Source organism: Cydia pomonella, chromosome 4, assembly GCF_033807575.1.
Source record: "Cydia pomonella isolate Wapato2018A chromosome 4, ilCydPomo1, whole genome shotgun sequence".
NCBI classification, from domain to species: Eukaryota; Metazoa; Arthropoda; class Insecta; order Lepidoptera; family Tortricidae; genus Cydia; species Cydia pomonella.
This window is the reverse complement of record NC_084706.1, coordinates 17886828-17905148: the sequence shown is the minus strand read 5'-3', so window position 1 is coordinate 17905148 and position 18321 is coordinate 17886828. Positions and strand designations below refer to the sequence as shown.

Genomic DNA, 18321 nt, shown 5'->3' with positions numbered 1-18321 from the left:
ACAATACAACACAATTAACAAAGATTAAACCTCTTTAACCGTTATGACAGCACTTTGATTATGAAGAATAGTTATTTGTACAACAAGAGAGCAAAGTTTGATATTTCTTCGAGTGCTTGTTTTGAGTCCCGTGCAAGCGAAAGATTCTATAATAGATTCACGAGCGTAGCGAGTGAATCTAATTTAGAATCTTGAGCGTAGTAAGGGACTCATAAGCGCACGAGATGTAAATAACTTTGATCTCGTGTAGTACACAAAATTTTTCACGTCAGTCAGCCATCAAAAAATACAACCTGAAAAAATGTAATCCGTCTTTATCACTATTTCACTCATGTTTTCTGAAGGTATTCTAACAATTAACTTTAATTACCGCTTTAAAACAAAACGAAAGAAATTTCAATAAAATGATACGAAAATAATCAATTAACGAACATCAATTGACAGTTCAATCGTCAACTTTTTTTTGTTAAAAAAAAACTTTGTAAGATACGGTCCGAATTGCGGATACAATTATTTGTCAACTATAGTAGAGATCGTTAAAAGTCGTTAAGTAGAATTATTTACTGCGTAACAGTTGCGTAAATTTGTATAAGTACATTGTTTTGATTGTATAATAAAATATGGTATTTTTATTAAATATTAAACTTTTATTTGATTAATTAATTATAACGAATGAAGACTCGTAGGGTGTTTTGGAACGATGCGGTCTGACTTATTTCGGGGGTCTATTATAAACCGTCAATATATCGTTGAATTACGTATGCATTCTTTTTTGTCTCTTTCTTTTTGCTAATGACGTGAAAGGGACAAAGACAATAGAATCCAAATACTTCGAACTTGTATTAGGCCCCGCACGTTGAAATGACATTCGAATATGAAGGTCACTTGAATGTTATTTTGTCTCACTCGGTGAGCAAAATGCGATTTTGCTCACTGTTTTTAAGCAGCAAATTACCCTTGTTCCAGCTGCTGACGTGAAAAATAAAATGTCGCACTTGAATGAGATACGATTTTTCAAAAGTAACCAGGCATTTATGACATTCAATTTGCACGTCACCATGATGTCACATGCAGGGATCGGAAACCGGTATTTTTTGTATGGGAACGAAAACGGTATTTTTTCGTTCTTTGTTAATTACTTCATTTCTAATTAGGCAATCTAATAATACGAAGTCGTTATCTGAAAACACAACTGAGTCCTACATTTAGAGTATAAAATAAACCGAAATATATGGTTATTTCGATGTTTTTGCAAAAAATCGGTTCCGATCCCTGGTCACATGTCCGTCTTACGAATTTTCAATCTGACGGTCACGAGACCCCTGACGCCCTGACGCGAGTTTAACATTTTTTCCCCATCACAAAAAGTGCACAGCGCCGCTTTCACTTCAAAAACTAACAAATAAGATCAAGGCTGCATACTTACATAACTAGAGTCGGACTAAGCTAACCCTGCATGCATTTGTTATGACAAAGTGTGTCAATGTCATACATGTAAAATTTACTAGGTAGGTATATTCCGTAACCGTAACATAGGTTCTGGTACATTGTCGACGAACAAGATTGATCGTCTAAATATTTATCAAACTCAAACTCTTCCTCGCTTGCATAACATAACACTACACTACAATAACCAAGTCGTAATAACCAGACTATAATGACATATTGATATGTTTAGCGAAATCGGTTCTTTTCCAGCGGTTTATTATTTACAATACAATATTTCGCTCTTGACAGGCTTGACTATGTGTAGTTTTGGGTATTTTTTTGTCATTTATTATTTAATATTCAACACTTAATAACGATAGTCGGACCAAGCTAACCCTGCATGGGATTTGCTATGACAAAGTGAGTCCAAGTCATAAATATCAAATTTCTATAAAAAAATATGACGTTTATACGACTGACACTCCTCACTCGGTTCTGTTCAAGTCGGTGTCGGTGTAAAGTTAGCCTGACCAGGAATATATGATCATGCGCCATGCGCCATATTGCGGAATTTCATTCGAACTAATTTCTTACACTAGCAATAATTTTAACACTGTTGTCAGCCTCATTATGGCGGTTTACTTGAATAATACTTAAGTGATGAATATTCAATAAAACATGACAAAACATGCCCAAAACTATGCATAATAGTCAAGCCTGTGTGTTCGACGACCGTTCTGGCCTAGTGGGTAGCTGGGTAGTAACCCTGCCTATGAAGCCGATGGTCCCGGGTTCAAATCCTGGTAATAAATGCTTATTTGTGTGATGAGCACGGATATTTGTTCCTGAGTCTTGGATGTTATCTATGTATGTAAGTATTTATATATTATATATATCGTTGTCTGAGTACCCACAACACAAGCCTTCTTGAGCTTACTGTGAGGCTTAGTCAATTTGTGTAATAATGTCCTATAATATTTATTTAATTTATTTATTTATGTTATACAAGCGAGGAAATACAGTATCAAAAATGAGTTTGTGTTTGATAAATATTTACTATGGGCTTTGAAGACGATCAATCTTGTTCATTGACAGTGTACCAGAACCTAATAACATAATGATTCTCGTAAAATCCTGGGACCTATTAAGAGGGATGACGGCACGTGGAGGATAAGGAAGAATGCCGAAGTCGAAGAGTTGGTGGGCAATATCATCGGCGAAACCAAATCCAACAGAATTCGCTGGTTCGGCCACCTACTTAGAATGAAAGAGGATCGGGCTACCAAGAAGGCGTACTTGGGAAGACCGACTGGTGGCCGCCCGGTGGGTCGACCCATGCAGATACCGCTGCGCAGGATCGGGAACAGTGGCGTGTTCTTGTTTTGGAGGCAGAGACCCTCTTTGGGTAGTTAGTGACATGACCATCATCATCATCATCATGTTGGCCTTTTGGTGAGCCAATCTTGGATGTAGTAACATGATAGACGATATATTTTTTCAACTATAGAGCTGAGCTGAACTCTGGTGGCTAATAGTGGCCACACCATCTGGTATGTTACGGCTAAATTAAATATAGGTATCTGCAGTAAACGTAGCAATTAATAAAATTTCTAGGTAAATCAGAGGCATCGATTACGAGATAAGGTCGTTCCTCCTGAGGTTTTAGGCTGCCAAAGAAAAGCAAACCCAAAAAAGAGAAGATACAATTAGACGATTTGACCTATGTGTGAATGGTGCGATATAAAGGGAACATATCCGGAATTTTAAAACATTTCTACATTTATTTTCGTTATCTAGAAATAGCTTTTGCAATTGTATGTTAGGGTAAGCAGGGCAAATAAGATATGATTAGTCATTTACCGGCGTGCATAAACACAGTTTTGAAGTGCAGCACGAGAGCCGTTCCGCTTTCTCGCCACATTGCACTCGGGGTGAATAAACTGCAACGCGATGCAAACTGACCCGTTTTCTGAAACTAGATATCCCTACTTCCTTACTAATATTATAAATGCCAAAGTAGCTATGTGTGTTTGTCTGTTTCTCTACATGCTCTCCTCTACCGCTGAACCGATATAGACGAAATTGGGTATGGAGACAGGACATAGATTTTATCTCAGATAATTTTTATCTCTAAAATCATCCCTTAAAGGTGTTAAATGGGGCGTGGGGGGAATTCAGCTTCTTCGCCGAAGCTGAATTCCTGAGGTTAATACTGTTTATGTTTTTAACCTGCACAGCGTGGCTATAAGAATTATTAAAGAATTGGATGTGGAACTAGAAAACAGTGATATAAATAAAGTACAACGCATCGGCAAAAAGATTGACAACGAAAAAATAAGACCCATTCTTCTGTCAACAACAACTTTGCAAAAGAAAGTTCAAATACTAAGAAACAAAAAGAAAATGAAAGAAAAAACCTACATAACGCAAGATTACTCAAAGGAAGAAATGGAAAAACGTAAGGCAAAAGCTGACAATTTTCGAGAAAATGAGAAAAGAAAAAGAAACTCGGAAACCCCAAGCCCGAGAGACCAGCCAAGTACTTCCACGAAAAAAATCCCAAAAGTGGATGCATTCCAGCTTATGCGGGAGCGGGCATACTCCATGTCTGAAAAAAACACCTATCTTGACAACTAAAATGAAACGGAAACCAACACAAATAAATAAACAACACACATACACCACAACAGAAAATATTCTACTCCCCAAGACGACTGGTCATCGTGGGGATTGCGACCAAAACCCTCCAGTGAATAAAATACAGCATATCCAACATATCCAAGTTACCAAAGACAAACAGTACAAATCAAAAACAACTAGAAAATTCCATGTGTGTACCTATAATGTAAGATCATTAAAAGATAACCATCGCATGATAGAACTAGAAACCGCACTAAAAAATGTTAAATGGGATGTCATTGGTTTATCGGAAGTAAAAAAAGTGGGTTATGAAATTGAAGAACTAGACTGGTGCATCCATTACTACTATGGCCAAACCAAAGGCCAAAGAGGCGTTGGATTTTTAGTAAAAAAAGAACATAAATCAGAAATAATACAATTTATGGGCATCTCGGATAGAGTTGCACTTTTAAATATTAATATTGAAGGAAAGGAATGCTCTATAATTCAAGTTTATGCCCCAACCGAAAAGGCAACCAATGAGGAATTAGAAAGGTTCTACGCAGATATATATAAAGCAAAAGAAAAATCAAAAGACTTCCTAATTATTATTGGTGATTTCAATGCAAAGATTGGCATAACTGAGAAAATTGGCTCGATTCTAGGCCCATACGGCTCTGGTGTTTGCAATGAACGCGGAGATCGTTTAAAAACTTTTTGCACTAGAGGAAGATATCTCTATCATGAATACATTTTACAAAAAGAAAGTAAGCCAGAGATGGACGTGGGTGGCACCTGATGGAAAGACTCGAAATGAGATAGACTACATCTTATCCACAAAAAAGGATCTTTTTACAAACATTGAAATACTTCATAAACTACACTTTCCTTCAGACCATAGGCTGCTACGTGGAACAATAGAAATGAAAATAAAACCAAAATGTAGAAAAAAATATACAGCCTCTAAATCAAACTTAATTTCAGGTAAAGAGCAAACAGAATACTGCAGATTATTGGAAAGTAAATTAAAAAAATACACTAAGAACAACATGGTAACGCAGTATGCTTACAATGCCTTAGAGAAAGCCATCACAGAGAGTTTAATAGAAACAAAAATACTATACAAAAAAGAAAAGTTTATACTATCTCCAAGTACCATGGCTTTAATAGCAAAAAGACATATACTCAAGGTAAAAGTAAACAAAACAAGCCAAGAAAAAAGGGACTTAAATTTACTATACAAAACAGTCAAAACACAAATTAAACAAGAATATACAACTTATAAGCTAAGAAAATTTGAAAACTGCATTGAAGCAACCGGAGGAATAAAAAGAGTCCCGTCAGACAACAAAAAGTGGATACCAAAACTCATAAGCTCCAGTCAAAGAGTCACTGAAAATAGGCAGGATCTGGTTCTAGTCGCTACTGACTTCTATAAAAAATTATATGCTAAAAGAGAGCCAAATGAAAGCCATCACGTACAGCCGCACATAATAGATAGGACGGAGAGCTTTCCAGAGCTATTTACAACAAGAGAAGTGGACACTGCAATAAAAAATCTCAGTAAAAACAAAAGCCCAGGACCAGATTCCATCATAAACGAAGCTTTACAGGTGGGCAAAGACATACTAATCAGGCACCTAACACAACTATTTAATGACATACTAAGAGAAGAGATCGTGCCTTCACAGTGGATTGAGTCAGAAATAACTCTATTATACAAGAAAGGAGATCCATGCGACGTATCTAACTATAGACCGATAAGTCTCATGTCAAGCCTGTACAAACTGTTTTCCCAATGCTTACTGACAAGAATAGGCCCAAAAATAGATAAAAAACAACCAGTTGAGCAAGCAGGATTTAGACCTGGTTACTCCACAATGGACCACATACAAGTACTGAGCCAGCTAATTGAGAAGTACAAAGAATTTAACTCCCCGCTGTACCTGGCATTTGTTGACTACCAGAAGGCATTTGACTCTATCTCTCATGATTCAATTAGAAAGGCTTTAGAATATCATAATATAGAGGAAAAATACATAAAACTAGTAACTAATATATATAAAAAGTGTAAAAGCCGAGTAAAGCTGGATAAATTAGGGCCATACTTTCAAATAGGGAGAGGCGTCCGCCAAGGAGATCCATTATCACCAAAAATATTTATTGCAGTTTTAGAACTTATACTACACAACATTGGGTGGAAAAATAAAGGCATTAGAATAGGGTCTAAATATTTAAATCACTTAAGATTCGCTGATGATATCGTATTATTTTCCAATAATGCAGAGGAACTTGCAAACATGCTTCAGTGCCTTAATCAGAATAGCAAATCAGTGGGATTGGAAATTAACTATGATAAAACCAAGCTTATGACTAACTACAAGAAAAAGAATATTGAAATAAAAGGAAGGAGCATTGAATATGTAAATGAATACATATACTTAGGCAAACTAATATCATTCTTAGATACAGACACAGCAGAAATAGAGAGACGCATAACATCAAGCTGGAAACGCTACTGGTCACTTAAACATTTGTTTAAATCAAAAATGCCCGTACCACTTAAAAAGAAACTTATGGACTCCTGCATCCTACCAACACTGACATACGCCTGCCAGACGTGGAGCTTAACAGAAAAAAATGCCCAAAAGATTTCGGTTTGTCAGAGAGCAATGGAGAGGAGCCTACTCAATGTCAAGATAAAAGACAAGATTAGAAACAAAGACATTCGGGAAACAACCAAAGTAATTGATGCATTACAATATGTCAAGAAAATGAAGTGGAGATGGGCAGGACATATTGCACGTTACGATAGCTCAAGATGGGCGAAAAGAGTGACGGAATGGAGAGGACCAGGGAGTGGTGACAGACATTCAGGACGCCCACTCAAGCGTTGGGCTGATGATATAAAGAAAACTGCCGGCATGGGGTGGCATTATCTAGCCCAAGATCGAGAGGCATGGCAAAAACTGGAGGAGGCCTATACCCACAGGGGGATCCCGAAATAAAAAAAAAAAATGAATAAAAAAAAAAAAAAAAAATCTCATGCACAATAATATTTTATTAACTGTTTTTATAACTGAAAATTCCTTGTAAGTGTTTAGCATGCAACACAGAAAAAAAGGGGTCGCAAATAAAGGCTATTTTATTTATTTATTTATTTATGTTTTTAGGTTTGAAGTAATGTTTGGTATATTTTCAACTAAATCAAAGCTCTAGGCCATCCCAAATTGCATCTAAATCGGTTCAACGGTTATTGATTCCCCATACAAACTTCAACCCCACTTTTCCCACCCTGCACCAAAAACTGCACAAGATATCGAAAAACTTGACGAAATAAAACTTGTCACAAATTTAATCAACTCTCATTTTGTAAAAGTGGTCATGTCGCTAAGACGCATAGTTTCCGAGATATATATATTTTAATACTACGTCGGTGGCAAACAACCATACGGCCCGCCTGATGGTAAGCAGTCTCCGTAGCCTATGTACGCCTGCAACTCCAGAGGAGTTACATACGCGTTGCCGACCCTAAACCCGCCCCCCCTCGTTGAGCTCTGGCAACCTTACTCACCCGCAGGAACACAACACTATGAGTAGGATCTAGTGTTATTTGGCTGCTGTTTTCTGTAAGGAAAACCGTATATAATCGAAAAACCGTAAAATGGGACCTTCAAACCCCTCTCCCCCCCCCCGGCTAAGGGCAACGGGGACTTTTGATACGTTAACCTCCTAAATAACTAGTCCAAACAAAGTTACGAAGTCAAAAATTGTGTTCCATGCATTTCCCTCAACTTTTTTTGAGCATTCATTGCCTGACCTGTAGTTCGAATACCGGTGTTTTTGAGAAATTAACTATTTAAGCTCAGAAGTGCACCCTTGAAATGAACAGAGTTTAATAAAACACGGCATAAGTATATATAAAAAATCCTAATTAAATTTAGCATAAACTTTCATATTTATAAATTTGTAGTTATGGTAATAATGTGTGTCAGTACTAGACACCTACAATACTATTGTATCTTTTATAATAAATCGTATGGCACAACTCTTTGTTATCGGTCTTCGCCACACAAGTTTTAAGAGGAAAGGGGACGGCCGCTTCTGCATCCAACGTAATCCCCATTTTCCTTTCTGAGTATATTTTTACAAAATTTGATGTAAGAGCAGAAGGCCTACCGCGAACCACGTTCGAGGTGTTGCCTCCCTGTCCCACTTACGTATGAATTTACAAGTGCGACAGAGAGGCAACACGTCGAACGTGGCTCGCGGTATTAGCCCCTCACAGGAGCAGGGCTATAACCGCGAAAATCGAAGTTCGTCAATTGCGGGCATTTTTCTCAGTCACTCTAATTACGTCTTAGTGAGAGTAAAAGAGAAAGATCCTCGCAATGTGCGAATTACGGTTTTCGCGGTAGGCCCCTCAGAGCCTGAATTTTGTGTTTGAGCTTTTTACCAAAACCATAAAAATCCGTAAATCGATTACCGCATGATGGGTATATCGACAGGAATACCATTGACGAGATTAGCGCGCGGTTCCAAGTGCTAATGTGATGCGCAAATATTGATCATTAATGTTTGAAACAACCGGCTCGAACACTGCAACAGTGCTTGGCGGACGTGCGGTCTCTGAGAATACTATACACATTATTTTAAGTCATAAAATTCCCATAATTTGTAGTTCTTGAAATTAGTATTAAAAATGTTGTACATTTTGTAGGTTTTTTTTATTCCATTTTCAAACTGCCCTTGTGGCCCACCCAATAGCTCGTTTCGTGTCATCCACGATGACGCGCAAATTTGTCAAATGTAACCTTTAATAACATGACAAATACGAGTCAAGGCACGCGTCGTCGGCGTCGTGAATGACGCCGTGACGCGATCTATGTATAGCTGTGGTTGATATAATGTCAAAATATTTTCGATAATGTTAATATGCAGAGAGGACAAGAGGACTACGTTTGCATGAAAAGGCGCCATCGCGCGGGTCCTCCATTTTCGTCTTAAGAAATCGGCGAGTGGCGTTACGACATTCTTTCTATATTGACTAAACCACACTACCGTTTATGAGCTAAGGACAGATGGTTACGGCAAGGCAAACTTTCTACTGATGACTGATGAGGAACTGTTCGCTTTGTCATGGCTTTTCTACAAATTTTAAAGTACTCTGTAAGGTAAGGCTATTTGGGACTTCAAGATGTAAATTCCTTAAATATAAATTTTAATAATTTATGACGGTATGACAATGACTAATATATTGTCGTAAACATTTAGATTTAAACTTTTTGACCTCTTGGTTCCGTTCCAAATATCTCAAATAGCTTCATTTTACGGTAACTACCTAATTCAAAAGCACAACTGTGTCACAAATTCTGATATAATATATATACTAGCTCCAAAAAGGAGCAGGCCTTGTTTCGGTTTATTGTACTTATATTTTAATACCAATTTCAAAAATGAGATTTTCAATTTGTCACGGGTGGGCATCAGATTCATTTCGGTGACTTAGATTATAACGCAATTGGTTACAAGTTAAACCACAACGTTATCCTTAATGAGAATTTTATCAGACTTGACCACGGCCTACATTACGCAACTCAAAATGCGATGTTACCTAAAACTGACATAGATTTTACCGGTCTCCTATTTGATATCTCTAAGCTTACTGCGAAATCGAAATTTCGTAATCTGGCTCTCTCTCATATTTGCCTAAGCCTATTCGAGAGATAGGAAGGAGAAATTAAAGACGAAAACATTGAAAATCGACATTTCATTATTTGCCTCTCTATCGCTCAAATATACTAGAGCAATAGAGCCAGATAACTGTATTCTGATTATCGATGTTCGCTGTAGGACCTCTGATTATCTTTTTCTAATTCTTCCTCGTTTCCTCATGACTGACGGTCGCGACCACATGAGATAGTTGTTTGCACCAAGGCTCTCTATTCTGCACGATTTTCCGACTTCCTAATAATAGGCGCCTATGTAGATCCCTGGCAGGCCTTTGCAATGTCCACCCAGCGGGTTGTTGGATGTCCACTACCCCGTTCTCCATCCACCATGCCAACCACAATGCGCTTTTCGAAGTTGCATGTTGTGAATTTGCCTCTGATTATACCTAGTGGCACACTAAAATTGTGCGCCACAAGTGTCCCATAATCTGCCACCACAAATGTAGCATAGGTGTATCAAAGGAGTGTTTGTAATTATTCTAATTATTCAGACAGGCTTATTGACAGACTGGTTTATTGACGTTCTCTGAATAGGTATTAATTGTGCCTAGTCACGTTCTGTGGGTTATCCCATAGTAAGTACCTACCTACTAAAGCTACGTGCCATGTGCTACACCATTAAAATTTACTGTGGACCAAGGCGTCATACGGGCAAAAACGAGTCCAATTAAGGTATAATTTTATAAAAAATATCGTGAGGTTTTTTGTAGCGAACGTTTTTTTTTTACCTACTTGGAACTTTAGCAATAGTTTGGGCGGCCATCCTAGATAGACTTAATGTTACCCTGATATTCTGAATTAGAAAGAACAATATTATTTGTTCTAGCTAGCAAACATAAAACTTCCTCAGTTGAAAGTTTGAAAAACAGTAAAGACACTTATATTCGGCGTTAGATTATTTAAGAAATGTCAGCGACAGATATTTTTTTATATAATTTATTACCACGTGTACCTATATGTTTAGAGCTACCCCACACCAGCGTCTCCCAAGCGTCGGCATCTAGTCAACTCTATGGATAGTTAGCAGTTTCATGATTTCGGGGATCGTCTCATAGTAAAAGTTGCTCAGTATGACCTATACATAATTATTCACATCGTAAATTATTGCAGGTGAGTAAATTTAGTCATCTGCAATAATTTATATCGTCAACGAGACTTCTAATTCCCTTATTATGTGCATTTTTCCGATATTTTGTTTTTAACAGATTTTACTTTAAAATTTAATTCCGCATCTAATGCGAACTTGGATCAAAAGTTTTAGCAAAACACGTTAGTTAGTTTAGCCCCAGAAATAATTATCTACATGTGTGCCTCTAAGGGCCACCCCACACTAGCGTCTTTTGAGCGTCGGCGTCTAGTCAGCGCTATGAAAATGGCGTTGCTGCCCAGTTGCGCCACCGTTGCGTCAAGCAGCAGCCATAGAGTTCATTAGACGCCGACGCTCGGGAGACGCTAGTATGGGATCTCTCTGAGGTCCACCCCACACTAGCGTCTTTTGAGCGGCGGCTTGTAGTCAGCGATGAGTCAGCGCTATGGAAAATGGCATTCACTGTGCAGTTCTACCAACGTTGCGTCGAGCAGCAGCCATAGGGTCATGGAATAGTCGAAAGACCAATCGATCGATGGCATTGATCGATGATAGAATAGAATGTGTGCGTAAACATGGTTTTTAGGGATGCGGATAGGACTGGTCGATTTTAATCATGTTATGTATATCGATAAGCGCTACACAGCGGAACGGAGTAGTGAATTGAAGCTTGGATATCTTCACAAAAATAAACATTATAGAAATGCTAATGGATAATAAATATTTTATAATATAATAAACTAACTCGATTCTTGCGGAAAACATATTTCAGTAGTAATTTATGTATTGTAATTAAAAACCCGAAATTTTCCTTCGTTTCAACATTTTCAACCTGTGTCGTGACGATAACATCGTGACCACGATGAGACGAGACATAGAGAGATGACATCGTGACGAGAATAAAAGCGTTTCCTCTTAATTTTAAGTATAGTTAAACCTTTGACGTAACAAATTATAGTTGTACAAAATGTCGATAGTTTATCGATATGACTTTATCGACATGGTTTGTATACAGTACAGTATAGTTTGTGTCATCCACAATAACAGCAGATTTGTCAAATCTAACCTTTTAAAACATGACATTACAGGTCAAGTCAAGGCACTCGTCGTCTTGAATGACACGATCTATATCCTGGCACAGAAAATAATCTTGCACACAGGATGATGTTTGAGTTTGTATTTAAACTTCCGTGTGACATGTAATAATAAATAAATAAAAATAATAATAAAAGAGCTTTATTTCTTCCACACATACTTTAAACAAAATAAATATAGAAATTAAAATTAAAATAAAATAATTTAACTTAAAAAATATGTGGGCCCCTTTCGGGTAAAAGCCTCCCCCAAGCTATTCCACTTCTCTCTATCTTGGGCTGTCTCTAGCCATTTTGGACCCGCTGTTGCTACTAATTCGTCAGACCATCTGCCACATGGTCGACCTCTGCCTCTTGAGCCCTGTGGCCCAGGCCATTTTACGATTCTTATGGTCCATCTGTCGTCTCTATATCTGGCCACGTGTCCTGCCCATTTCCACTTTCTCTCGAGTGAGAATGTTAAGGCGTCTCTAATTTTAGTTTTTCTTCGGATATCATCATTCCTTACTCTATCCTTTAATTTTAAGCCTAGTAGGCTTCTCTCCATTCGCTTCTGCGTTATTTGTATTTTTTGCCTGGTTGTGTAATCGAACGTCCAAGTTTGACAACCATAGGTGAGGCATGGTAGTATTTCCGAATCCATCACTATTTTTTTGGTAGGCAGAGGGAGTTGTGATTTAAAAATTTCTTTATTTGCCCAGTATTTCTTCCAGCTAATTGCTATTCTTCGGTCGACTTCTGTAGAGTTTCTATCTTTGCTGAAAGAGATTTGTTTTCCCAGATATACGTAGCGCTCGACAAACTCAAGAGGTATATTATTTACTAAAATTGGTACATTGTGTGAATTTGTCATTACTTTCGTTTTTTCAAGGTTCATTTCTAGTCCAATTTTTATACTGGCTTCATTAAGGTCGTTTATCATGGTACTTAATTGTAATGGGCTTTCCGCAAAAAGTATAATGTCATCAGCGAACCTTAAGTTACTTAAAACTTTTCCCTTTATATTAATTCCTCGTTTTGACCATGGCAAGTTCGCCATTATATGTTGTAGCACGGCTATAAAGAGCTTAGGGGAAATCGGGTCCCCTTGCCTCACACCTCTGTTTATTTTAAACTCTGTGCCTAATCTGTCTAGTCTCACCCGGCTCGAACTGTTGCTATATATATATTTTAAAATATTTATATATTTTTCATTGATATTTTGTGTTCGTAATGCCGTCCAGATGCTGCAATGAGATATGGAGTCGAAAGCTTTTTTGTAATCAATGAAAGCTATATACAGTGGTCCACGAAATTCCAAGTATTTTTCAATCACTAGGTCTACTACTTGAATGTGGTCCACTGTACTAAATCCGCTCCTAAAACCGGCTTGCTCTATCGGTTGGTGATTGTCAATGTCCGATGATATTCTTTCTAAAAGGCTTGAAGAAAATAACTTGTAAAGACAGGACATGAGACTTATAGGACGGTAATTTCCAATATCCTTTGGATCGCCTTTTTTATACAACAGTACGATTTCCGATTCTGTCCATGACTGCGGAACTACTTCTTCATCCAGTATTTTATTCCACAGCAGCGTTATAGGTGTTAAGAGTAGAGTCTTTGCAAATTTAATACTTTCGTTGGAGATCCCGTCAGGTCCTGAGCTTTTTTCTGACTTGAGCTTTGTTATTTGTTTTAAAACTTCAGATTCCGTGAATTTCTGAACTGAAGAGGTACTCGTGCTTTTTGAAATAACTTCTATTTGTTCAATTGCCTCATGTTGACTGTAGAGTTTTTCATAAAAATCCGTTGCTGTTTTTAAAACTTCCCTTCGAGGTTCACATACGACAGAGCCCGGTTGTAGCGACGGAATCCATATTTTCGATTTATTCAGTTCCTTGTAAGCTTTTTTGCCGGATCTTGATATTTCAAGGTACTTTTGTATTGTATCTATTCTGTGAGAGCTATAGCATTTTTTTATTTCCTTGTTAGTAGCTTTATACAAACTTTTAAGTTCTTCTTTTTCAGATTTGTTCAGTTTCGGTTTGTTTTGTAGAGTGTTTCTTTCTTTCATAAGTTCTAAAGCTCTTTGTGATAAAATATTGCATTTTTTGTGTCGTTCGGTACTCTGTAAGCTTTTAGATATAGAGAGCGTAATTTTCTGACAATATTCACTTGCGCTATAATTGTTGCAGGTCGATATCAGTTCTGGTATATAATTACTTAGGTTGTTAGTATATTTGTCTCGCTCTTCTAATGATTTCAGCGTTGATGAAGTGTTTGAAAACCTGCGCCTGCTCTTTTTTATTGTATTTAAGTTTACCGTTGATCTAAGCATTCTGTGGTCAGACCCGAAGGGGACTGACGAAAGTACCTCATATTTAGAAAACAGGTGTGGTTTTGTGGTTAGAATATAGTCAATTTCATTCTTTGAGCTTTTGTTGGGAGAGATCCAAGTCCATCTATTTGATTCTTTTAGTTTAAACATGGTATTAATTATTTTTAAATTGTACTCGAATGCGTATTGAATAAGTCTTTCGCCGCGAATGCTCCTATCGCCATAACCATTAGGGCCGGTAATTGAATGCTCTTGTATTTTAGGTGTCCCAATTTGTGCATTAAAATCGCCCATAGAGATTATATATTTAGTAAAAGTAGAGTCATGAGCTTTCGCCATATCTCCGTAGAATTTATCTATATCTTCTTGAGATGAGCTTTCAGTAGGCGCATAGGCCTGTATTATAGCGAATAGTGTGTCTTCCAACTGAATTTCGAGTACACAGACTCTTTCCGATATTCCTGTAAAAGTTTTTATGTTGTTCTTGTATTTTTTCTTGATTAAAAAGCCCACTCCATACATGCCTTTGGTTTTGCCTATATGGTAGAAAATATAGTCTTCGTCTTCGATAATATTCTCTCCTAATCGTCGGACCTCGCTCAATCCTATTATATCGTGTTTGATGTTTTGTAATGCCGTTTTAAGCTCTATGAGCTTCTCTTCTGTCGATAGTGACCTTACGTTGTAAGTGCAAATGTTGAAAATTACTTTCTTTGGGGGGTTTTGGTCGAACTCTCCCGCGGTGACCAGCCGTGTTGGGAGATTATTTTTGAAATGTGTGTTTAACTTCTGAATTTTTTGGGGGGGCGCTGTTAATTGCTATTTATCTATATTCTGTTGTCCGTGCTTGTTTTGAAAACTTAGGGCATTGTTTATATTAGGATCTCGAATAACAAACGAGTTCATGTCTCTTTTGTTCTTTTTTACTGGTTGAGTTTGTGTAGTGCGGGCCGTGCTAGTACTCGCCGCTTCTTGAGGTGAGGCGGACAAATTTCTTTTGTTATGACGCTTGTCTTGCGGGCCCTGCGGCTCCAATTTTCCCAGTTTAACAATTTTGTCGTATTTTATTACTGCTCTATTGCCCAATTCTCTTTCTTTCTCTACCTCTGCTTGCAAGATCTTTCGTTTTTCCAAGATTTTTTGTGGGTAGTCTTCTTTGATATAGTATTTAGTTTCTTTTAGATTTTTGGCGTTTTTCAAAATCTCAAGTTTTTTGCCCATAGTTGTAACGGTCAAAATGACTGGTCTCGTTTTTTCTCCTCTCTTCCCTAGTCTCCTTACACATTCAATTTCAGTGTCATTGCAACGTACTCTCATCGTATTATTAATTAAATCAAGTATTGATTTTTGCAAGCCTATATAGCTTTTTTCTTTTTCTTCCAAACCAAAGAATACGATGTTTTTTCGTCTTATATTTCTTTCCAACGCATCGATTCTCGTCTCTTGTTCGCATAATTTATTTTCCAATTCTTGGTTTTTAATTTCCAATTGTTCAAATTTTTTGTTAATATTTTTGTTTATGTTTGTAGTTATGCTTTCTTCCATGGAATTCATTTTTGCTTCCAAATCCGCCTTTTGATTTTTAAGGTTTGTTTCAATGGATTTTAATAATTTCATTATTTCAGCATTCTCCATGATTTCTAAGTGTAAATCTAAAGCCCAAAAACTATATTTAACCTATTGGTGTCCACGCCCTCTATCGTACTTTCCCAGTATTAGAACCTCGCTTATTGCGATCTATGAACTGATGCGTTATTCACGTAGTTTGTACCGTATTTCATAGATGGCGTTGTTGTTAAAAGTGAGTGTCCAGCCCGGTCAGCTTATCTCTTATTTTTAATTTATTCACGTATTTATAATCGAAAAATAATGTCACTGTCCTTAATTTAAGAGAGTATCACTTAAGTTATATCACTAGTACATAGTTTTAGCACGAACACCAAAAAAACATCTTAAATTAGTCCAAAACATTATCACTTTTTTGCCAACTCATTGCTTTGTTTATTTACATTTTTGTTTAATTCACTTGCCGAAGTTTGTAGATAACACTAAGTCCGCAGAGTTAGAGCTCAATAGTCCTTTTTAGTACACTTTTAGACCATAAAAGCAATAAATACTATTTATTTTTTATTTTCACAACGAGAGAGTACACAGATTGGTATTGTTAGCAACAGCGCCACCTATATACCACACTGACATGTAATAACAAAGTAGTATTAATGAAGTAACAAACTAATCGTAAATAAATCCATGGAAAATATATAGTACATTACGATACAAGTGCGAAAAATAGGAAACTCGAAACGAATGGCGATAAATTAAAACACGACCGAAGGGAGTGTTTTAAATCGACACGAGTTGCGAATTACCTATTCGCACATGTATCGTACAACGTTTTACAGTACATATGGCCCTTTAAATGTTCGACACAGTAACATAATATGCTACTTCTCGCACTAGTGCTATAAAGTAGCCCCATATGTACTGTAAATACATTTATGCATTTTTTATGAAATTACGGAAGTTTTCATTTTGTAGTTGCACCCAGGGTATGTTTGCTGCTATCATAAAATTTGTAAGGTTCATATTAAATTCACTTTGCCCTTTTTTTCTACGTTTCCGACATGTTTGGTTGTCTCCAAATGTCTTTTAATATTGCTTACCTTCGTTGGTATATCTTGATTACCGCAAGAGCAGTATACGTGTTTGTCACGTACCTCCAAAAACGGAAAATTGCCACAATATTCGAGTAAAGATGACATTTTAGAGCGTTTTCTTATACATTAGTAAATATAAATTTTAGCTAAATATAATCGTATACAATAGCTAAACAATAACGAAGTCAATTTATTGTTCATCTGATTGACAATGTGTCAGTCAAAAACGTACTTACTCATTTCAAGTGCGTGCGTGCGTGCGTGCGTGCGTGCGTGCGTGCGTGCGTGCGTGCGTGCGTGCGTTTTGGATCTTATGAGGTTGCAACATTATGAATAAAGATAGGTCTTGACATACAAGGTATATTATATGCAAACTTCTTAATGTTGTATTCATGACTTTAAATTGCATCAAATTTATAGTGTCATCTGGTGATGTAGTTTGCATAATCGGAAGTCATCTTAATAGGGAGCGTGCATGAAGCTAGGCAGGCTGAAGGCAGCACAGGAGCCGTCAGATTTTTGGCGCTAGGCGTAAATGTGATGTTTATTGTTCCGATGTAGCCCACAAGATGGCAGAACCTAGTATGCACATGAAAACACGTGACGTGTAAATGTGCATGTTTATGGTTCCGATTCAGGCCACAAGATGGCAGACCCTCCAACGCGCACGGTCTCTATAGAAATCGCCGCTATCTTTACTAATGTCAACTACATTTCTAAGTGTCGCCGCCCTGCTCCTGACCATTAGCTATATATTCACATCGTAAAATATTGCAGGTTACTAAATTTACAACCTGCATAGGCAGGTACTTACTTGAATTTGTTCACCACTCTCACCCGGAAAGGCTTTTTATCCATTGAAAACGGTGAGAGAAATGCTTTCTATTATCCACAGAGTGCAAAGTAGTTTTTTCACATTAGCTGGACCCACTCGCTACACTCGTCGTTCAATTTGAGAATGTTACGCATGCTCAGGACTTAAACAGCAACTTTACCCCCTTGTATGATAAATTCTTGAGGAAGGTTTAGGTGTATAATTTATTAAGGTTTTGTGTGACCCGTGCGAAGCCATATTATCATAATTAGAAATCAATTAAATTAAATTAACAACAGTCAACAAGAAACTCACATTAACTTTAATGTACTTATGTACTCCATATTTAGGATCTGTCAGGCAGGCCGGTGGTTCCAGCCGCAGCTTCTGGGCCCAAGGATCCGAAAAGGGGTTCTTGACATATCTCACAGCGAAATATCCCAATGTGAGGATACTGTAGTAAACAGTAAGTAGGTTAAACACTACGAAACGCGTGATCGCGTCTAGAACGCTCATGTTGGCGCGGGCACGTGCGGTAATCGCGGCGCCGGCTCTCTGACTGACTCTCTG

The 18321-nt window shown here is 37.4% G+C and overlaps 1 protein-coding gene across 1 annotated transcript in view; it reads right to left on the bottom strand.

The window, feature by feature from the left end:
• LOC133517209 (epoxide hydrolase 3-like) overlaps nucleotides 1-18321 on the bottom strand; it is a 30497-nt gene extending 12176 nt beyond the window's left edge. Inside the window, exon 1 of the mRNA XM_061850415.1 lies at nucleotides 18067-18321. Coding sequence (XP_061706399.1) covers nucleotides 18067-18267 — 201 coding nt within the window. The 5' untranslated portion in view covers nucleotides 18268-18321. The remainder of the gene's footprint in view (nucleotides 1-18066) is intronic.